The 24,304-nt window shown below is 34.8% G+C and overlaps 1 protein-coding gene across 1 annotated transcript in view; it reads right to left on the reverse strand.

Annotated features, from left to right (window-relative positions):
* Positions 1–24,304, reverse strand: part of TEX10 (testis expressed 10) — a 44,579-nt gene that overhangs the window by 15,558 nt on the left and 4,717 nt on the right. Inside the window, exons 3-10 of the mRNA XM_079112266.1 lie at positions 22,750–23,462; positions 22,122–22,365; positions 17,836–17,945; positions 11,568–11,806; positions 10,764–10,899; positions 8,587–8,762; positions 6,798–6,975; positions 1,806–1,894 (exon numbers count right to left, since the gene is read on the reverse strand). Coding sequence (XP_078968392.1) covers positions 1,806–1,894; positions 6,798–6,975; positions 8,587–8,762; positions 10,764–10,899; positions 11,568–11,806; positions 17,836–17,945; positions 22,122–22,365; positions 22,750–23,462 — 1,885 coding nt within the window. The remainder of the gene's footprint in view (positions 1–1,805; positions 1,895–6,797; positions 6,976–8,586; positions 8,763–10,763; positions 10,900–11,567; positions 11,807–17,835; positions 17,946–22,121; positions 22,366–22,749; positions 23,463–24,304) is intronic.

The raw sequence follows: 24,304 nt of genomic DNA on the forward strand, positions 1-24,304 counted from the left end.
GTAACAAAGAAAGTCATGTAAAAATAATCACAAAGCAGTAACATTCTTCATAATTTTAAAAACAGATAACAGTACCTTCCAGCAAATCCTTCTTGAGGCTACCCTGTTTTTTCTGAGTTTCTACATCTCACATATTTATCTTAAGAAATGAACTTGTGGCAATGAGACAGTTAAAGTGACATAATTATATACACAAAGAATGTGCTCTGACCCAATGTAAAATACATCCTGAAATGGGCTATCCGTCCTACTGGAACTTTACCACTTTTACTTAAAAAAAAAAAAAAAAAAAAAAAAAAACTGATGATAAATTAAAAAAAAAAAAAGCAAACAAATGAGTAAAAGCAATACTATACTCCTACATATATATACACCAAACATAATATTTCTTAGATAATAGCCCTATTTTAAAATTGCTCTATCTCCCCCAAGTCTTATTTTTGTTTTGTTTTTTTGTTTCTTGATTGAACCCAGGGCCTTGTGCATGGACAATACATTTGTAGTTCCTTCAAGTACACCTCAGTTAACAAAATTTTGATTCCCTTACCACCCCATTACATTTGGCCTAAGTTACACAGACAATGTCTGAAAGTTGCTCCTGACAGGTAGCTACTCTCAAAAAATCAGATGCCAGTGATGTGGCACAACCTGTCTACTCTGCTGTTCAGGTCACTATCGTTCCATGAGCACACCCTAAAGAGGCATTATCTAGTTTAGTAGACCCATAACAATACTGAATTTGAATGAATTTTCTAAAACTACTAAAAATTCCACCCCCCAACTTTGGTACCGGGGACTGAACTCAGGGGCACTCAAACACTGAGCCACATCTCCAGCCCTATTTCGTATCTTATTTAGAGACAGGGTCTCACTGAATTGCTTAGTGACTTGCTTTTGCTGAGGCTGACTTTTAACTCACAATCCTCCTGCCTCAGCCTCCCAAGCTGCTGGGATTATGGGCGTGCACCACCATGCCTGGCTTCTAAAAACTTTTTGACAGGTAATTTTTATTAAAATATAAATCCCTCCTACCTCGAATGTGCTCACCCAAAAATATGAGATAAACATATAGGAGTTATGAGACAAACATATGAGTTTTTTATTTTTAAATATTTATCTTGATAGATTCAACTTCATTCTGAAACCTGTCAAGTTCTTTCTGGATTTGGATATTAACTAACACTCCTAATTTCAAGCCTTCAGAAAATTTCAAACAATCTCGTCATTATCATCTAAGTATAAAAAGGTTAATATTAAAACAGTACAGTTATTCAAAATGAATAACACCTTAGAGCATTTCTATTCATTTTAGCAATTTTGTTTTAAGGGTAAGTAGAATATAGTATATTAGAGCTAATCAAAATCTGATATGTCAATCGAACATTTGGACATGTCTGAAAAGGAGGTCTGTTATTCACTGTATTTTTAAACCAAGTAGTGGAATTTTCTCTGGTTAGTTTAAAAAGAGCAAATTAGGTACAATTCACTGTAAACAAGGATGAAAAATAAAATTAAGAATAAAGACTAGGAAGGAAATGAAAATATAATCACATAACTTTCAAAAAACACCAAGTTTTGGGTATTTATGAGAGATTTGAATCACTGAAGTTGAATCATTTATCACCTGCTTTAGGAACCTGAGTAAAGCAGGGTACAAAGATTTTCACTTAAAAATCATAATAAAAATCATTCCAAGATAGACCACTTATCATCTTCAATACTGAGAACCGAACAGATATGAGAGCATATCTTAGAAGAATCGGGTTTTCTCTTTATTTTTAACCTGGCAAGTGAAATGGGGTTACCTGTAAGTGTGGAAAATAAGAAGCTGAAATAGTCCACATCAGTTATCAACCAGTCTTTAACTGAATACTTCCATCCAGAAAGTGATGATCTATAATAAAAAATGGGAGAACTATTAACAGAAGTTCAATTTTCTTTTCAGGGGGCAGAAGGGTCCTAAAGATTGAATCCATGGCATCCATATGTTCTGTCACTGAACTAGAAACCAAATCCCATTATTTTCCTTTAACAAGACTGATTCAATAGCTTAAAAGAAAACCCACTGTACATATTGTTTTGGTTTTTGTTTTGTTTTGGTACTGGGTGCTGAACTCAGGGGTACTTTACCCCAGTTCTTTTTATTTTTAATAAGGTCTTGCTTAGTTGCTGAGGGTCTCACTAAATTGCCAAGGCTGGCTTCAAACTTGTAATTCATCTACCTCAGTCTCCCGAGTAGCTGGGATTACAGGCTTTTGCCACCACACCCAACTATACTGTTTTAATTTTGGTTTTTTGGCGTGCTGGGGATTGAACCCAGGGCCTTGTGCATGTGAGGCAAGCACTCTACCAACTGAGCTATATCCCCAGCCCCTGTTTTAAATTTTTTATGAACGGGCTCAAGTCCTATAATATGAAAATTTGAAATTCTAACACTTCTGTGTAAAGTTTCATTAAAAAGCACAACTGATGCACATATATGGTGTAACAAACAATTTCCATCCCATTTCAAAACTGAACTCCAAAGAGGCAAGATGAAATTTTGCTTTTTCAGTACTGGGTTCTGTCAACTATGTACTTACAATTTGATTTTTTAAAATCTAACACTCAGCAAATGAGTTTCGTTTAATCAAATTCCAGCTTCCTGCCTAAGCAAAAGTATCTTAATAGGCAAAGAAAACTTATCTTCAAAGCCACTATAAGACAACTATGTGTTTCTTTCTTAGCAAAGATATAACTAAGTATATTTCACAATAGTGTAGCTAAGGTATTGGGTAAGGACTTAAGGGAAGAGCTAAATGTAAAGCAGCTTCTCATTAAATAAGGACTACTCAATTCCTACTGAGGTAAGTTTCTAGTATCTCCCTTAAAGGAAAGGCTAAGAAGAGAGCAAACATCAATCACAGATATAGCAAAAAGATATGATCAGATCCAACAAATTGAACTTACAAACTCCATCACACAGAGCAAATGGAAGTCAAAATTAGGAATTTCTAATTTACCTCTAAGCACTTATTAAAAATTATTTTTTTAACCACTATAATAACTGCATCATATTTCTTAATGGTCTCAAAGTGGGGGGGAGGATTTAAAATTAAAGAAACATTCTTTTGAGTATCATGCACAGGTTATAAGTGAAGATTTATGGAGGGAATATCACAAGCTAAGAGGTTATAAAAAGCCACAGTTGCTCTAATAGAAAGGAGTTCAAAAGAATGGTTAGAAAACATTCTTCTGAACCTAGTAAATACAGGAAGCAATTGTGCCACCCAGTGGCTAAAAGAAGCAAATCCATTTAAGTTTTTTAGGGGGACAAATGACAAGTATTACATCAACATTGTCTTAAACACTATGATGATCATATATACTGTCCAAGCCAGAACACTTCTGAGAAGGGGAATGCTATTACTAATTACACAAGAACAGAAGAGGTAAACTGGAACAGTTGCTGGCAAAGCAGGCTGTATGTTCACCCTTCTTAAAACCCATGCCAAATTTTCTTAATCCATGCAATTTCTTTAACATTGCAAATTACCTTTCCATATTTATGCTTTATATTCCCCAATCCAGCTATAAACAAATCAGGGGTAGAAAGGAAAGAGCTGGCTATGATTGTGGAACAACACAAGTTGGGCATCAGAACAAATATGGTCACCACAGTTTAGAAGACAATGTGATAAACAGCTTGTCACTTGTCCCAAAGAGACACTTAGATGAATTTGCTGCCCCTTTTAGCCATAGGATGGCATGAGTATTGCTTTTTGTACTGGGTTCAAGAGTCTATTAGTTTGTTTTCAAACTATTTCTGTACACCTTTTTAGTGAGCATGCAATAAAATGGTATGGGGGAAAAGTCAAATTCCAAGAAAACATAAATGGGTAGTAAAAAGGTAGAGGCAGCAATTCCAAGTGTACTTCTTTTTTTTTTTTTTTTACATACTTTTTTAAATCTTTGGTGGACACAATACCTTTATTTTATTTTTATGCAGTGCTAAGGATCGAACCCAGGGCCTCACAGGTGCGAGGCAATCGCACTACTGCTGAGCCACAACCCCCGCCCCCCAAGTGTACTTCTTAAGAGTTAAGAGAAAATAAACATGAATGATTTCTAGCTGATGATTTTTCACACATGGAACACTCCACTTAGGTGGTATCCTGCTTTTCAATAAACATTTCTGATAGAGACAGCAGGGCATCAAAACTACAAAAAATTGAGTTGAATTTAACCTAGCAGTCCAATTAATGATAACGAGATAAAAGTAAGAAATAACTGCCAGGAACACTGGCGCACACCTATAATCCCAGTGACTCGAGAGGCTGAGGCAGAAGAATCATAAGTTCAAGGCCACCCTTGGCAACTTAGTTGAAATCCTGTCTCAAAATAAAAAATAAAAAGGTCTGGGAATAGAGCTTAGCAGTAAAGCATCCCTGGGTTCAATCCCCAGTAACTTCCCCAACAAAAAAATTTCAGAAATGATTAAATATTTCAAGAAAATTAATTTGACAACAGTACCTGTAGGAGATCATGAAAAAGTTGGCTAGTGTATAATCACAGACAAGGAGAAAAGGGGATATTTAGAAAGATATGAAGTGACCCAATATGTCTGAGGAACCAACTGTTAGTTTTAAATTCTGATCCTACATGAAAAGTCATACATTTATAATGCCACAGGCCTAAGAAAGTTGAAAAATCCTAATTTTGTATTCTTTTCAAAGAGATCTAAACAGGAATAATGCATAATACTAAAGAGCAAAATTCAGTTTGGTGGAGTTTTAACTACAACACCAGTCTGCTGTGTGTGTGTGTGTGTGTGTGTGTGTGTGTGTGTGTGTGTGTGTGTATGCCAGGGCAGTTCATACATGCCAGACATACACTTTCCCACCGAGCTTCATCTCCCCCAACCCAATGTGCTTTTAATAATTATGAATCCTTATTATCAAAATGTATAAATATGCTTTTCCAACACTACAAATCCCCCAGAAACAAAGTGATAACTGATGTTGACAAAAATATTAAATGTAGTTTCCAAAGTGAATCAATTTCAAAAATTGTTCAAAAATGTGCTCAAGTGGATGTTAAAAATTATATCTAAGGTAGAGAGTGCCCTCCAATGGAAATTAGTAAATATAAAACCACTTCAGTTATAGAAAAATATAGGAAACTAATCAATGTTTAAAATACTTAAAAATATAACCAACTCTAACACATATACAGAGAAGAAATAAATCCCAAAACTTTTACACATAGTCAACATATTGCCAATAGCTCTCATCAGCTAGAAGGGTACTAGAAGCACACTTCTAGTAACTAGTCAAATATTTGTTCTATATTGTATGAAAAGACTGATAAAGTCTATTAAAACGGTGATCTATTCCTACTCACCAGGGACAGGAAATTAGCCTAACAAAATGTTTTACCTACAGCCTAGATTTCAAATACTACCTAAAAACCACATCAGACCATGCCCAAGAGCCACAACTTACAATATTAATGAATATGAATATCAAAATACTGATTGATACAAAGTATTTAAGGATACCTTCAATATTGGCAATTTGAAATTATTACAAAAGCTTTTCAGAATAAAATGGTCAAGCCACCGAAATGAAAATGGCATAATAATTCCTCAAAAATTTAAATGAATGAGATAGGGGTATATCTCAGTGGCAGAGCACTTGACAAGCAGGCATAAATCACTGGATTTCATCTCCAGCACCAAAAAATAAATAAAAAACCAAACAATATTACCATATGATCCAGCAATTTCACCTCTTAGGTATATGGCCAAAAATTCAGAGTGGCCTCAAAAAGATATCTGCATACCGATGTGCATAAAAACATTAAATAGCCGAAAGATGGAAACCCAGATGTCTATCAAAAGATGAATAAACAAAATGTAGTATATACATATAATACAATACCATTCAGCCTTAAAAATAGAACAAAACTAAGACACACACCTTAATCCCAGAGACTCAGGAGGCTAAGGCAGAAGGATCACAATTTCTAAGCCAGCCTCAGCAAATTAGACCCTCCAGCAACTTAGCAAGACCCTGTCTCAAAACTGAAAAATAAATGGGGGAAAGTGGGGCCGGGACAGGACATAGCTCAGTAGTAAAGCACCCTTGGGATCAATCTTGAGGACAAGGTGAAAAAAAGACAGTCATAAAAAGAAAAACAGTCAATGATTCCATTAATATGAGGTTATCCAGAGTGATAAAAAGCATAAAGACAGACTAGTGATTAGGAGGAGTTGGGGGTGGGGCATGGAAGAAATAGGGAAGAATTGTTTAGTGGATAGTATTTTACTTTGGGATGAAGTAGTAATTCTGGAAAATATCAGTATAGCCTTAAAAATGTAAAAATGGTCAATTTTATGTTATATATATTATACTACAAAAAAAGACAAATTTTAAGATGATTCCTGATCTGAGTCCACAAGCTTATTTAATTCAGCAGCTAATTAAATTCTGAGCTCCCTGCAAGGTCTAGATGACAATTTCCTAACACCTAAGATTTTAAGCACAGTACTCTCACCTCCACACTTCTGATCATTCAATTTCAACCACCATTCTAACCTATCTATATAAAGTACCAAATATGAACATGAAACAGTTTTATTCTAGCACACTTTCCTCAGCTAATAAATGTTAACAACTATAATTGTTATATTAAGAGTAAATGAATGTAGTAGCAATATGTGACTTTAAAAGCCTTCTGTATTATACCAGTTTCCATAAGAGGAAGAGGGGGAAAAAGATTATACACTTAAAATACAGCTCACTTGAACAAGATACCTCATGTGCAGTATCCCAATAAGCATGGCAGACAAACTTGAACTGAGTCTTCCCATAATACAGCAACGACTTAACCGAGAAAGCAAATCAGTAGGCAGACTGGGTAGAAAATATACAAGCTGAACCAAACGTTGCTGAGACTCTGCAGGGAGAATGACCACGGTGCCTTCTTGTGGATCTAGTAGGGTAGGTAAACATATTAAATTCAACTATACAATATAAAGAAACTGGAGAATAAATAAAACATGTTGATGGCTTTCATTGAATTATAGGCTGACAAATTATGTTGAAGTTCAATCATATTACATATAAAAATTTTATCATAAATCATATATCTATGGCTTGCTAAGCTATTTTCTAAAGTAAAACAGTGAACATAATAATTTATTCAAAATTTATTTAACACATAATAATTTCACAATATCTAAGCATTCTGTTAGAAATAAGAACTTTGATGGGAATGAAAAGGAAATGAGATTGAGCACAAAGCACAACAATGAAAAGCAAGCAATTCAGCTCAACAGTGAAAATTATAATACCAACCTAATTTAACATAGAAGACCTGATGGTTTGCTATCTGTATATACATCTATGTACCTATACATACATGTACAATTTTTTAAAATATAATCCACAATCCAGGTATGGTGATACATGTCTATAATTCCAGTGACTCAGGAGTAGGCTGAGGCAGGAAGACAGTAAGCTCAAGGCCAGCCTCAGCAACTTAGCAAGATTTAATCTCAAAAAATAAAAAGGATGGGGATGTAGTTCAATGGTTAAGCCCCTGGGCTTAACCCCCATCAACCCCCAAAAATTTTTTAAAAGTTATAGAAAAACATTATATAAAATATCTATATAAATACATTACGTAAAATACATTAAAATGCTTAAAATATAACCCACAAAAGTGGAAACCACCCAAATATCCATCGCTTTTGATATGTACAAGTGGCATATAAGGGAACATCATTCAACCATAAAAAGGAATGAAGTACTAAGACTCGCTGTAAGATTGATGAACCTTGAAATATTATGCTAAGGGAAAGAAGTCAGACATAAAAGGCTTTGTATTATATAATTCCATTTATAAGAAATGTCCAGAATAGACAATTTCATAAAAATACAAAGTAGATTAATAGTAGCCAATGGTTGGGGGTTAAGAGGACCTGAGGGACAACTACCAAGTACAGAGTATTTTTTTAGGGTGATAAAAATGTTCTAGAATTAAATAGTGGTGATAGTTGTACAACCTTAGGAATATATTTAAAAATCACTGAATTATACATTGTAAAAGAGTAGATTTTATCATTGTCTCAATAAATTATGTGAATCAATCTCAATAAACAAAAACTATATGCACATATTCATGTATTTTAATTATATTTTTTGTTTAAAAAACAACAGTCGGTCAGTTCCAGGGATGAAAAAATAAGTAAAAATATATAGAAGTCATACAAGATATTCATTATGATAGGTAACTAAGGTATTATAGTGCCATCAAAGCTTCAAAGGAATTTCTTAAGCCCCTTATTAGTTTTGAATTTATAAATAGTAGGTGGTTTCAAAGATAACGTAAGAACACAAAAAGCATCTACAAACATTAATCCTCCGTAACTATTTCAATAAATAATAACACTGAAAATGAACTTACCGTTTGTTTTTTAGTTTGGGCAATTTAACAATGGCATGACTCACTTGAACTACAAGGAAGGCAAAGCTAAAGAGCTGCCCTTAAAATTCTCTTTCCCACACTGGGATAAACATAAGCCACTAAAAAAACTCTTACCATAGATTCGAGGAGCAGTAGCTTGTAAACTTTTTAGTAATTCTTTATTTGCTCGTGCTGCAGCAGTATGAATGATATCAATCAGCTGTGTTGAGAGCTCAGGGTTTCGGGAGCCCAGATGAGAGAGTTGCAGTGGTAAACCAGCAAGCCAACGGGATAACACTTTACTACGGTATCTTAGGAAGACCAAGGAAAAACATAATTAAGTGTAATCTTCAAAGGCAAGGAAATAAGACTACAATTTAAACATGCCACCAAGTAACTAAGTATGAACCAATAACACCACATTTGCTCATTTCAACATTTGGAAGCCTATAAGATGCCCCCATCATTTACCCAAGAGCAGCATTTTCCAAGACTTTGCCCACTAAATTATGTAATGTGGGATATTATCTAAATTGTAGTTTTACCTTAAAGAACAGAAATACTACTTAACTCTTTGTAAACTACTTACCCTATAATGTTAATTATTATACTCTATTAACAAACTGATGCATTTGCCCCCAAATGGCTTTGAACTTGTTTTATTATATAAGCTCTAATGTCTTAGGTTAACAGCAAAAATTGTGCTATCTTCTGAGAGTTTAGCCATTTAAACATATACTTTGTTGTCAGACAGACCTAAACTTAAATCTCAGCTCTGCTACCTATTAGCTACATGATACTCACCAACTTATTTAACTTCCTGTTAAATAGAAGAAAGCTTCTATTTCCTTCTGTAAAATGAGATTAACAATTCCTACCTCATAAGAGTATCAGCACCACTAAGACTGTTATAAAAAGCTAGCTTATAGCAAAGATCAGACTATAGACCAACAACTACCTATATATATGGAGATATCCCAAATCAATCAATCTCCCCCTCACCACTCTCTCTCTCACTGAAGACTGAACCCAGGGCCTCGTATGTTATACAAGTATTCTATATCACTGAGCTACACCCCCAACTCCTCTACATGCCCCCCCGCCCCTTTTTAACTTTAAGGCAGGGGCTTGCTAATTTGCTCAGGTTAGCCTTGAATTTGTGATCTTCCTGCCTCAGTCTCCCACATAGTTCGGATTACAGGCATGAGCCAACAAATGTGGCAAACCCCAACCACACATCTTCCTGACTAGCCCAAATGACCTCAAAGTTACCACATCAAAGAGTTAATTCCTGCTGGACATAGTGGTGCACACCTGCAATCCCAGCTAGTTGGGAGGCTTAGACAGGAAGATTGCAAGTTAGAGGCCAGGCTTGGCTATTTAGGGAAACCCTGTCTCAAACTGAAAAATAAGAAGGGCTAGGGTTGCAGCTCAGTGGTAGAGCACCCCTAGGATCAATCTACTACTGGGCACAAAAAAAAAAAAAAAAAAAAAAAAAGTTAATTCCTCAGTTCCACTCTGTCTATCTCACCTGACAGTATTAAACTAAGCCAGGAACTTTATCTTCTATTGTGCTCCCTCTTATCCCACGTCCCAATATGTCACTAATGACTAATGATTCAACCTCCATATTTTCTATGAGAAGAAAAAGAAAAGATTATGGCTATATTGTGGTTTGTATATAAAGTGTCCCCCAAAAGTTCCTGTGTTAATGCAGTAATGTTTGAAGTTGAATGACTAGACTGTGAGAACTGTAATCTAAACAGTCCTAGTTTGAATTGACTGGGTGGTAACTACAGGTAGGTGGGATGTGGGAGGACATGAGTGAATGAGGGTGTGCCCTGGAAGGGTTAATCTTGTCTGTGCCCCCTTATCTTCATTTCCTGGCCACCATGAGGTAAGCAGCCTTCCTCCACTAGACACCTTGGGCCCAGAGCAATGGACTCAGCCAACCATGGAATAAACTTCTGAAACCTCCTCTTAAGTTATTCTTGTCAGGTATTTTGGCTCATCAACGAAAAGTGGACTAAAACAGGCTGCTACAGGTTGTTCCAACCGTTCATTACCTATAAGTAGAAATACACGCTAAAGAGGCTTTTACTGTTCACATATAAGTATAAAGTTCACAAGAACTATTTCATATGCTTGTTTATAAAATTTTCTATCATTTCATAAACACACCAAATAGGATTAAAAAAGAGACTTTCTCCAAAGATTTCATTACTGTATTAGCTTATTTAAAATATTTCAATAGACTACAAAATATCTCAGCAAAAGAAAAAAGAAATTTATATAATAAAATAAACCTTTACCTGAGTCTATAAGACTTCAGTTCTTCCTTCTGATAGATTTTACTGAAAAACTTTAGTAACAAAGTTCGAACTGGAAGGAGAAGGCCCCTTTGTTGATATAATGTATAAACTGCCTTAATGAGTGTCTCTGTAGCCTCTAAAATCAGAAAGAAAATAACTGCATATCAATCAAAAATATTTCTTCAAATTCCTCTAAATGCAGAGCAATACTTTCACTCTGCTCCTATGGCAAAAGCAGGTTTTAGCCACAAACTGATGATCATCGTCAAAGTCCTATAGTAATAAAAGCATAACTAAAACCAAAGTCAAACCAACCAAGTTACAACGTAAATTTTCTTAAGGGAAAATAAACCTTGGGATGACAAAAAAACAGGATATTAGAAAGGTAAATTAGATGGAAACCAAACAGGAAAGCTTTGACTCTGAATGTAAAGAATTTGTAGTAAATCACTCCAAAAAATGGATAATGTAACTTAATCTCTACCTTGAAGAAAGGTAGAAGACTAAATGTAGAATGTTCATTCTACATGGATCACAGAAAAAGTTCTTAATTTTCAGTCAGACTAGATCAGGAGGCTAGAAATCTTCATTAACTTGCTTCAGAATGGATCTACCTTCTAAGAAAGGGTCAAAATGATTTCAGAGTTCAAGCAAATAGTGCTTTATAAATTCTTAGGCTAGCTACCCTATATGGTCTGAATATAATTAACTACATCGAAAATTCTTGAAGTAACTATTTCAAAGCTAGACTTTAAATACCAGAAGAGCACCTCTCTTAGATCAAGGCAAAACAGCATCACATACCTCTGTTTGGTTGTATCTGCATTAACCTCCATGATACTCCAAGTAATCTGTTCAGCTGTTTACTGTTTAGCCTAGAGCCATCTTCAAGGGTCTGTGTCACAAATTTCCTTATCATTTCTATCCAACTGGAATCTTTCTGCAAAGTTGAGGCATTTGCCAGGGAGACCATGATATCAGACAGTGTTAAATTCAGTAAGAGATGATCTACGTTATTGGAGAGAATCGTGCAATGCTTGATGCTAAAAACAAACAAAGACACACACACACACATCTATAAAGTGTTATGTCTACCATGCCTGCTTCACTTAGAGTATTTGAAATAAAAAATTCCTTCAAGAATTAATAAAATGCCAAGAAGACACAGTATGAAGGCAAGGTTCAGATCTTAGTTCTATAGTTGTTCAGAAAATCTAAATTACAGTATTGGAATGGCTCAGTTCATTACTACGGCTGCTGTTTATACAGAAGGCAAATGATCTTACAATATTGCCTGGGAATCCCAGAAGACTTGAAAGATAAGAAAACCTGAAGATCTTTTAAAAAAACATGTATTTGGATGGACATCACAGTAGATCTTGGCTTTACTTCTAACTAAACATCTGACCTAAGAAACACTAACTCCTTCTGGTAATAATTTCCTCATGTTATGAAATATGAAGACTGATTAAGGTAAGCACTGGTTTGAAATATCTTTGTAATTCACATACTAAAATCAGTTTATCTTAGTCTAACAAAAATGTTTCTTTCAAAGCTTGAAACAAAAAATTTTTTTGTTGTTGGGGGGGTACCGGGGATTCAACTCGGGGGCACTCAACCACTAACCACATCCCCAGCCCCATTTCATTTAGAGACAGGGTCCCACTGAGTTGCTCAGTGCCTCACTAAGTTGCTGAGGCTGACTTTGAACTCGCCATCCTCCTGTCTCAGCCTCCGAGGTGCTGGGATTACAGTTGTATGCCACCTTACCCAGCTTGAAAGACATTTAAAATACCTGAAATACAATATTTATTGAACAAAATCTGCAATTCAAAATGCACTCATTTCATACTATTTAACGGTATAGTCCATTTCTTTCATGTTTAGAAAAAGGGAGAGTTGACTATATTGTAAATATCTCAAACCAATCAATTTTAAAAGAAAACAGTAATTCTGGGTTAGTAATTCTGGATTCAGCAAGGACAGTTGTGAAGAACCACACATATATGAAAAGGGAAATAAATTTGGTGTGGTAAAGCATCAAATGCAAAGTTAGCAACCACAAATGAGCCTGGAAAGGGAGAAGGGGACCAGATTACAAAGCATCAGTGACTAAAGACACCATAATTAATTTTGCAGGCAAGGGAGTAACACAGCTGCTAACTTCTTTCAGATGGATGATTCTACACATACAAAAGGAAAAATAAGAGTTACGGAGTGCGGGGGGAGCAATAACAGAATGAATCAAACACCATTACCCTGTGTAGATGTATGATTTCACAAATGGTATGCCTTTACTTCATGTACAAACAGAAACAACATGTATCCCATTTGTTTACAATAAAAAGAAATTTAAAAAAAAAAAAAAAAAAAAAAAAAGAGTTACACAGACTATGAACAAAGAAGCAGTGTGTGGCTATTGGAGCAATCCAGGCAAGAGAAGGCAAGGGCAAGAACTAGGGTCAGTACTGGTATGGACTAGGAGGAGGGAGGCATTTATATAGAACAAAAATTATCTGGGTATGAGATTTGTTCTAATAGTATACATACATGTGATCTGGGTAGGGTAGAGAAGGGCAGCATCAAGGATTCTAGCACTTGTGACTAAGCTGATAAGAGGAGATGAAGAAAAGGGAGCAGAGATCCAGAAATAAATTCTACCTTAGATATGTTGAACCTAAACTGTCATAAATCCAGGTAGCATGACTGACAGATAACTCAATATACAAGTCTGACACTTAACACTGGAAAGAGAAGTCTGAGCCAAATTTTATAGAAATTGCCCACACAACCACTCTCAGCTGGCTGCAAAGGAAACTAGGATAGTTTTTATTTTATGTAGCTATATGTTCAGCTAAAAACTGGGAATTCTATCATTAAGAGAGAATGCAACCTGGGATAGATTTGCAACATTTCCTCCCCACAGGTAGAGCTTTACAAGATGACACTATCCTAGGTTTATATGATGCAGCACAATCTATTCCTATCTGGGAGATCTCAATGGGCAGCTGCAAATTTTAGAGAGTTCATACTGCTCCTCCAATAATTTACATAAAAAGTTTAAAGACGAAATATACCAACCAACAATTTGAGGGAGGCAAGTCTATAGGGAGACCTCCATTTCCAGTAAAGGCAATGGAAGTATTAGAACCAAATGTCGTTGCAGAAAATAACTTTAAAACCTGGAAAAAAATCATTTTTTAAACCTCAAAGTCATTCTGGACCCCAAAATCAAGGGGAGAAAAGGGTAACTTCCAATTCTAAAGAGAATATAAATTGTCCCTCTGAATGATAATGATGTATCAATGTTAAGTTCACTAACTATACTGATAGTTGGAGGGGTTGTGCATGTGTCAAGGCAGGAAATATATAGGAACTCTGTACTTCCTGTTTAATTTTGACAAGAACCTAAAACTGCTCTAAAAAAAGTTAAGTATTTTTTTTTAAAGGAAAAATTCTGATGCCTGCTACAACATGAACCCTGAAAACATTATGCCAAACACAAAAGGACAAATACTGTAGACTATACTTATGTGAGGTAACTAGAATAAGCAAACACAGAGAAAGTAAGTTGAACCATAGTTATCAAGTGTTGGGGGAGAATATGGGCAGTTACTGTACAGTGAATACAGAGTTTCAGTTCTGGAGATGGTTGCACAATAATATGAAAGTACTTAATGACACTCTACACTTGTAGTTTCAATGGTTAATGCTATGTTATATACACTTTCTACAATAAAAATAAATACAAGCTTTGTAACTGTATTTCAACATGAAGGGAAAACGTAGCTAAAGACATTGGGAGTACATAAATAAGAAGTGTGAAGTGTAAAGACCACTGGCCCATTTCTGACTTGTGTTGCCACCATCCACAGGGTGTGCACTAAATATTCAACACACATACTTACAGAACAAGAGTAGCCTCTAGTCTCAAAAACTGAGTAACTGGCCAGGTGCGGTGGTGCATGCCAGTAATACCAGTGGCTCAGGAGGCTGAGGCAGGAGGATCTTCAGTTCAAAGCCAGCCTCAGCAAAAGTGAAGTGCTAAGCAAGTAAATGAGACCCTATCTCTAAATAAAATACAAAATAGGGCTGGAGATGTGGCTCCGTGGTTGAGTGCCCCTAAGTTCAATTCCTGGTACCGACCTCCCAAAAAAACCAAACTGAGTAACTAGGGATCTTACAAAGAATAAATTAATTATGCCAGCAATCCATCTTTGCTAAAATTCCAAAATTTTACCATCTCAAACTTCTCAGCAAGTTAACTCCATCCATACTTTTTGTACTGTGGCGCAAATGTCACTTCATCAGTGTAACCTTTCCTAGCAGCCTCAAGTCCCCATAAAAAACAAGAATCAATATTTTATTCTACACCTTTAAAAAAAAAAAAAAAAGTACTGGGGATTCAACCCAAGGACACTTTACCACTGAGCTACACCACCAGTCCTTTTTGTATTTTTATTTTAAAAATTTGAGACAAGGTCTGGCTAAGTTGCCCAGGCTGGCCTCAAAATTCTGTGATCCTCCTGCCTCAGCTTCCAGAGTCACCAGGATTACAGGCATGTGCCACCATGTCTGGTCCCTTTATTATATATTCTTATATTGTACTAACTCTTCTTTCATTTGATCACAGTGGGTCACTGATTTAATAATCAGAGAAAAAATAATCCCCCGCATTAGACTGACTTCCACTGAGAACTGATATTTTATCACTAAATGTTCAGCACTGACTACAGGAAGTGCCTTGCACATATTAAATATCCAACAAATTTACTGAATGCTGACAGCAACCCTAGTCTTAAATCATTTACTTACCTTTAACACTTCCTAACCATTATTCAAACTCATTTTGTGAAAATCATACATGAAACCTCTTACCAGAAAAAAACAAGCACTCATAAAATTTTACATCATGATTTCAAGAGTTCAAAGACTTTCCAGAACATGGATGGACTGAGAATTAAAGTTCTGTTCTAATAAGAAAATCGTAAGTGGAGAGAAAATACCTAACACCTTGCTCAGGAAAGGGTCTCTCTCTAACTCCAGAAACTCCCTAAGTTAATATTCCTAAAACAGTTTGACCCAACCAAAAGTCCTCAAACACAAAAGAATCAAGGCTGAAAGAAAAATGAACTCTTGAAACAAAAAGTTATTTCCAGCATCAAGGTCAGTGAAGAGTAGAAACCAGACCTGACCCAGGTCCATACTCTCCATTTTTTCGGTATGTGGTCTCTTCATATTGTCTCTACTCCCTTGCACTTCTTCGCTGATACATATCCATATTCAGATTCATATCAATCACTACCCTCAATATAGCTTTGTCTATTTATCCTGACCAGAGCTGATCTGTCTCCTCCTACAAGTTCAGTTAATTAATGGTATAGTTATAAAGATACTTATATAAAGCCTTGGATTATCTATGTTAATTCACTTCTGCCAATTACTGAGCTATTGCTTCTCAGCTTCCAACTCACCCTCCAAACTCCACTTTGTGATCCTGGGGCTGGGACTCTGTGAGCCACAGCTTTCCTTTGCATCTGGCTTCTTGTTAGAGTCTAACAATAAAGAGATGGTAGAAAGAGACTTGAAAGTCGTAGAAGGAAAATAGGGTATTTTTTTCCCTAGCCCTGTTTTACTTTCTATAGCTGCCAGTGTCAACCAGCAACTCTTTTCGCAATTCATTCTAGCAGTGATGGTGATTCCAGTTTGCTCAAGAGTCTCTCTGATTCTAACTCCACAGAACTAGCATCACCATGCCTGTAAGAAAATACCAATAGTATCCAGCTAGAATCCCCTTTGCAGAGTTGTGGGCTCCTGCTCCATACAGCCTTTTCTGAGGTCAAGACATGAACAGCAGCTGATCAGCAACCCTTTCTCAGGGGTGTTCTGGTTTCCTTCCTCCACGCTTCTCTTCCCTTCTTTGTTCACTCAGTTCTAGAGATACAAGTTGCTACTTCTGTAATACCTTACTGTTCCCTTGTTGTCTTTTCAGTTTTTTAATACCTAACTAATAATTCTTTATATTAAATTCTGTTAAAATTCACTGGTGTGGTTTTTAATCTCCTGACTGGATCCAGACACACTTGCTTACAATTTAGAATCAAATACTTAGGAGAGCATGGAATACAACTTAAATTATTTGATTATCTCTATCACCATACCTTTTATTTATAAGTAACAACAATAAATAGTGAATGAATGAAAAGCTCATATGTCTATATGACAGCCTTATTTCTTCCAGCATAGTTCATGAACCCTGCTAAAAGAGCCTAAATGGGGCTAGGGATACAACTCAGTGAAAGGGTACTTTGCCTAGCATGCATGAGGCCCTGTGTTCAATCCAGAGAACCAACCCTTCTCCCCCCAAAAAAATAAAGAAGAAAAAAAAAAAAAAAATAGAGCACAATCTTAATGCTTCTCCAGTTAAGTCTCTTCCCTTTGGTATATTAAAGATCCTAAAGAACGTTTTGTCAGACTTTTTAAGAACCCCTTTGAATGTTGACTCATTTGAGGCAACTATAATTTTAGTGTTTAGCTTATACCTGCTTGCCAAGTTTTATTACATAACTTGTTCTTACATTTATCTGCTCTCACAGTACACATTTTAAATGCTTTCCAATGACTTTATTTTTATTAACTCCATCTTCTAATCTATTGTTCTTTTTCCCCCTTCTTTTTCAATTATCTTTTCCTTCAGGACACTGATCCTAGTTTTACTACCAGTTTCCTTCTGTAAAAATGAGAATACCAGATGACTTTCCAAAGTTCTCTACACAGAGATTCAACAATTACGTAGCACCCTCCCACCAACAAACCACCCAGGTTGGCAATTTTTATTAAATGCATTTATGTAATTTAATGCATTCACCTAGCACAAAATACTACATACTTTTAAAAATAAAAAAAATTATTACTAAGCCCTGTTCAAATGAGCCATACTACTGCAACTTTTATTTTCACAAAATCCAAATACCTCATGGTGTATAAAGTTTCAGACTATGACTAATTACATTTTAATAATTTCAGGTTTAACAGTTTTTTAAATTTATATAGTGGAAAATAATCACAATACCTTTTTGTCTCTTTCCTTTTGTGCTTGGTTATTTCTTTCAAGGCATATGGAAAATGACTCATAAAATGGTGTTTGAAGTCAATAAGGTAATTTTTTCGAAGCCAGAACTCCTGTTGAAATAAAGATTAAGATTGACTGACTATGAGAAATAAAAGCATAATAACCAATAAAACTTTGACAATTTGTCAACATTCAATTATGGATGTTCCATTATAATACACCTTTTGCCAGTGATAAAAGATGTAAATAAAATTTTAAAATCAGAATGAACTGTTAAAGAGTATCCAATTTTCATCCACAGATCCTTTTGGTGTTTGATAATTACTTATCTTGCATTTATCTGCTATTTAAGAGAGAAAAAGGAAAAGTATGAGATTGAAGAAAATTCTGAATATGGACCACTAATGAAACATTTATAAAATACACAAAAAAATCTTCTACTTAGCACTCTATTTATACCATATAACTTCAATCCACAGTGATTCTATTATTTACCATTAAAGATATCCAAAACTTAAAGCAACATACTTCCCTAAAATGCTTTAGCAATAATGATGAATTTACCATTTCCTAATACATGAAACACTTTTAAAAATTCCAGATCAACACACTTATTTTCTCTGATCCAGAGTAACCAACCATCCATTTTGCCAGACACTTACAAGTTTCCTAGGATGTAGGATTTCGGGTACTAAAACAGCTAGCTAGAGTTCAGCTGCTCCTGCTTAGGGGTTTTTCTCTTCTTCATGATCTCTAAATGTTTGGATGTACCCAGTTATCAGTCCTTAGACATTTCTAACTAAGCTCCAGATTCTATATGCAGAAGTACACTTGATAACTCTTGGACTTTTACTGTTAACCATTAGACAATGGTTGCTAGATGGGATGGGGAGCATATAAGGATTTCATTAGTGTTCTATTTTTTATAAATTCAACACATTAAAGTTAGTTAAACATAATGCAAAACATGCCTCTTCCCCCCTCAAAATCCACCAATTTTTTTTTTTTTTTTTTTTTTAACCACACTCAGGTTAAAAATTTGAACTCCTTACCAGGAACCACAGAGTTCTACGTGATCTGACCACTGTCACTTTTCCTCCCTCATCTTCCACTTCTACCAGTATCTCACCTGCACTTGGTCTTCTTGCCATTCTCAAATATGTCAAACTTTTTCACACCTAGGAACTAGTATTTGCTATGCCCTTCACCAAGAGTGTTCTTCCTGTAGATCTATTTATAAGACTTGCTCCTTTGCTTCATTCGGTTGCTTTCAAATGTCTTAACTTCAGAGAGCATTTCCTGACAACTTATTCTGTTCTGGTCCCCACTCCTATTTCCAGCACATGATTTCTTTATTATTTTATTTTATTTTTATGTCCAGTATTAATATTATATACTTGTTTACCTTTTATCAACTCAACAATAAGATAACAACAATAAGCACATTACCAACAAAGTTTATCTTTCTATCTGCAGAACCTACAACAGCACCATAGTATTCAAAAGACCTTTCTTCAGTAATGGAACTGTTCTCTGTCTGTGCCATCCAATACAGCAGTCACTACTCACATGCAGCTACAGAGCACTTGAATTGTGGGTAGTGTAAAAGAACTGAATTTTTATCTTTAAAAAGAACTTAAGTTGCCCCACTTACAGATGCCAAATAAACCTTAGTAAATACCACAAAAGCATGACTACATCTGACAGGTTACAAATTCTAATTCTCACAAGAAAAGTGTAACAACAATGGAACATATAAATAAAGTAGTAACTAAGCCAACATTAAAATACAAGGCACAAACAAATTTTATGAGTAATTATAATCCTGAGGCCAGCATCATTAATCAAAATAAAAAGTTAAATTATATTTTCATTTTTAAAACTCGCTATACATTATGAGTATTATCAGAAATAAGCACCCTCAGTAAGGATCAGAGTATTCAACCACTGCTTATAAGATTTAATGTACCTTGAGATTTCTTTTCAAAGCAAGAATCAGTTTCAAATTGCTAAAACAGGTTTAAAAAAAAAAAAAAAAAAAAAAAACACTTGAGGGTTGGAGTTGGGGCTCAGTGGTAGAGTGCTTGCCTGGCATGTGTGAAGCACTGGGTTCAATCCTCAGCACCACATAAAAACACAGATTAATAAAAGGTATTGTGTTCATCTACAACTAAAAAATATTTTTTAAAAAACTTACTTGAATACAAATTAAACTTCTCAACTGTGATGCAGATACTACCAAAATTAAATTCATTTAACAGCACCAACACTTAAAAGTAAGCAGAGATCCTAAGACTGCACCTAACCCAGAAGCCAATTTGTGAACAGAAAAACCTATAGACTTTCTGAGAGAAAAAAATTACAATTCAGTCTGTAGTCTGTGACTTGCATTAAAAGGCCAAGGAATACCATTTAGTTTTTCCTAAAGGTTAAACTGTTAGAAAGGTTATCCAATGTATTAACTAAGTCAACAAATAAAGGTGAGTGAGAGATGGAATCCAATAGTGGGAATGGAAAAAAAAAAAAAAGAAGCCATTCAATGGCACTTAACATAGCTACTATCTCTAAGATAATAGTTCTTACCAGTTATTAGAGTTTGGCACCATGAATCTCCAAAGGTAAATTAGAAAATTCTACCAGTGGATGCTTTCAAATATTGTTTGTGGGCTAGAAATGCAACTCAGTGGTAAACTGCTTTGCCAAGCATAATGTGAGGCCCTAGGTTTGATAAACTTTAGCACTGCAAAAATACCTACTATCCTATCTGAATTACTCCCCCATTCCAATTTTATGTGTTATCTCGATTTAGCATTCTGGTCTTCAACAAGTCCATAATCTCTTATGCTTAGTATCCCATGTTTAAAAAACACAAACATAGCTATGTTATAATACAAAATAGTTCCATAGTATACTTTAAATATTCATAAAATTAAAGCAATATTTAGATCCTTTGTCATTTGAAAGATAACAGATGACCCAAAACTAGCACAATTAATTAATTCGCATTTTTGCATTTGGGGCTTACTATTTTACCTAAATATAAACACTACTACTGAGTTCTTAGTATAAACTAATACTAATATATACTAAAACTAAATAAACTACACTATTTAACTAGGTATACACTAATATATACTAAAACTAGTATATACTAAAATAAGTTTATTGGTGCACCATATAAAACCAAATACCAAGGTATCCTGGAATTTTTATTTCTCAGCTTTCTAAAATAGAATGAAAGACCAGTACTCAAAATCCATGTTAAATATCATTACTTTTATTTTTTCTTTCTTGGCCTTTCAGATGGTTATATGGGCAAGCTCTTGCACCATTCTAGAATAGAAAAATTTTAGGGTGAACCATCCTAAGTCAGGGACTGTGTATCCATTCAAGAATGCAGATAATGCACACTTTTCTAAGGAACTGTATACGTTATTATGTCACTAGCCTACATCCCAAGTGAACTGCTACATAAAAAGGAAGTTTTGCTTTCTCAATATCATATACTATACCCTCAAACGATGATTAATTTTTCCAATGTGCCAATGAAGACAGAAAGATTCAAAATTTAAGTCAATAAAATGCTTACCTGAAAAAGCAATTTAAGCATCATCCCTAAAGACAGGTGATTAACAGTGATAGAACACACTCAACCTACCTTAGTACAATTCCATAATGCTTTTCAAAATTATCAAATACTACTACTTCAGGTTGAAATTTTAAATTAGAACAAAAAGACCTCCTGTTTTGTGTGTTCATAGACAATTACAAGGATTTACACTTGTCTTGCCAAAAGTTCTTGCAGAAATTCTTTTAAGTGTGCTGACATATTAGTTTAGCACCAATTTAATTTCAGATTATTTTTCCTTTCTTGCACAGCAAAAGTATAGCATACATTTTTGTTTTTTCTGTTAAATTTAGCAACATGACACAAACTAGAAAAGACTACTTAATAATTTTACTTGCACTTTTCTAATCCTATGAAAGAGCATCAAAAACTAAAATGTCCCTTAATTATCAATCTGCCTTAAACATTTTAACACTACTGTAAATTATACCTAATAAAAACAAAAGGAATCAAGCAAATTTTTATACATTTCATTTAAAAACTAAATATATTCACAAATAACCTCAAAACTATTTTCATTTGTAGCAGTAAGTTTACAGTTAAACTGGATATTTTTTTTGGAAAATGCATAATCAATTCACATAATAAGCTGATTTCTAAATTTCCCATTTATGATAAAAGGCTTTACTAATACAGTAAAAAACCCATTAGTTCTCACCAATTTATGGGTTTCATCACGTTGTTTAGAGAGTTTCCACAGAAGGGAAATAATATTAAGGACTTGCTGCATAACCTGTAGAGGTTCTCGCTCAATACCATTTCCAACAGAAGCAGCTAGTTGTGGAGGCACAGCTTCAACCCAGCATTCAATTAACAATGGAATTATTATCTCTATAAATCCTTTCAGGTTTTCAGTAGATGACAGGCCTTCATCCGCAGCACCTAGTCCTCCAACAAGGAACCTTGTAAGGAAAAGAATCAAAAAACAAAAAAAATTAATGATTAAAAAGATGCATCATCTCTTACTTAAATCTTAAATATAAACTACCAGTAAAATGAAACACCATGAACTGATAATTACATTAAGACTACTAAGAAAAATGAAATTCCAAGATGACAAAGCCTACAGAGATCACCAAATTTTACTTCTCATTAGGCTTTTCTCGAAATGAATAAACATACTTTCAAATAAATCCTCCCATCAGGAGCCATCAAATCAAATCATGAGAAACTATATGAAAACTATGAAAGACAACTGCATTCTTCCCACCATTAGCCATCAATGGTCAGCAGTTAGAATTCAATATAGGAAAACTGAGTGTGGACATAACTGAAATCCTTCTTACCGTAGCCTGAACTGTGAACTGACATTTGGCTGTGAACCCCCATTTTCATAAACCTGGATGTGTTGCTGGTCGTTGGCATGTTCCTTCCAGTTGATAAAAATGGAGTTGCTAGTGGCATGGGGATTTTCTTTTTGTTCCTGAAGTCCTTCACTTTCTCTCAACCTACTGGATCCATCTGCCAAGGCCTGAAGGAATTTACTGAGTCTCACTAAGACTTTCAGCCTCCACTGCTGAGAAGTGAGTCTCCGATTAGGATTTACAGAAAGTATCCAAGACTGGGATCTGTCTCTATTTACCAGTCCTTTGGACAGCTGCTGATGAGAAATAAGTTCTACAAAATTCTTAAGCAATATACTGCTACGGCCAGTAATTAGAGCTGGGTACTGTTCCAACAGAATGTCCAAAACTTTTAGAGAGTCCTCCTGAATTCCTTCAGTAATGTGAGTCATGGCACTAGAGAGATGGGCACTTACCAAAGGGAAAAATGGAGAAATTTGTTCAGCTCGTATTTTGGGGGCCAGGAATTGAAGAAGTTGAACTGCTGCTAATCGTACATTAGCATCTCTATCTGTAAACACAGCAGTCACTTCACTTAATATGTTTGAAAGGTGTGCATCAATTATAAATGGGTATTGAGACAAAAGGTCTTTAAGTCCAAGAAGAGCACTTTGTTTAACCCCAGCATTGTAGTGATGCATCTGTGACAGCAAATCCTACAAATAAAAAAAATGAAGATTTTAGGTGTATACATACCTATACATTGTATCATTTCAACTAAACATTCTAACTAAAATTATGCTAATAAACTGACACTTCTTGTACAAACTGCATCAATGAGTATTTTAAATGCTATTAAACTTTAATTAGGATCAGAAAGTTTTGTCTTTAAAATATTTTTAGCTTAAAAAAATTACATAATATTCAGTTAGAATTTTTTTGACATTAAACTGCAACCAGACATTCTATGATTTTAAGTAACAGCAATCAACATCATCATTTACTATAGACCTACTCTGTAGCAAACATGGTAGGTGCATTTATATACTTCTAATTTAACAGGCCCTTTCCTATTTTAAATGTTCTTTTACAAGTCTGGGGTCTTTTACAAGTGTTTACGTATTTTATTCAAAGGATACTACTTGAGAATTTTACTTGCAGACTGCTTCATATAACAATTTAAAAAAAAAAAAAAAAAACTTCAAATACGTTTCTTATTATTTAACCTTCAGAGCTTCAAAAGCAAAACTAGAAAATATATACCCTCCCAAAGACCTGTACACAAATGTTCATAATAGCATCACTCTTAAGAGCCAAAAAGTGATAACAAACTTAATGTTCATTAGTGATTAACAAAATATGACAATACAAAGGAACACTGTTCAAGGATACAAAGTACCTTTCTGATTGAAGTTATAACATGGATGAACCTCAAAAATATGCTAAGTGAAAGACTAACAACAAAAAGAAAAATCTTCAGAAAGACTAGTGGTTGCTAGGGCCAGGAGAAAGGAAAGGGGAGTGACTCCAATGGATATAGGGTTTCTTTCTGGAGTGA

This window comes from Sciurus vulgaris, assembly GCF_902686455.1.
Source record: "Sciurus vulgaris genome assembly, chromosome: 15".
NCBI lineage: Eukaryota > Metazoa > Chordata > Mammalia > Rodentia > Sciuridae > Sciurus > Sciurus vulgaris.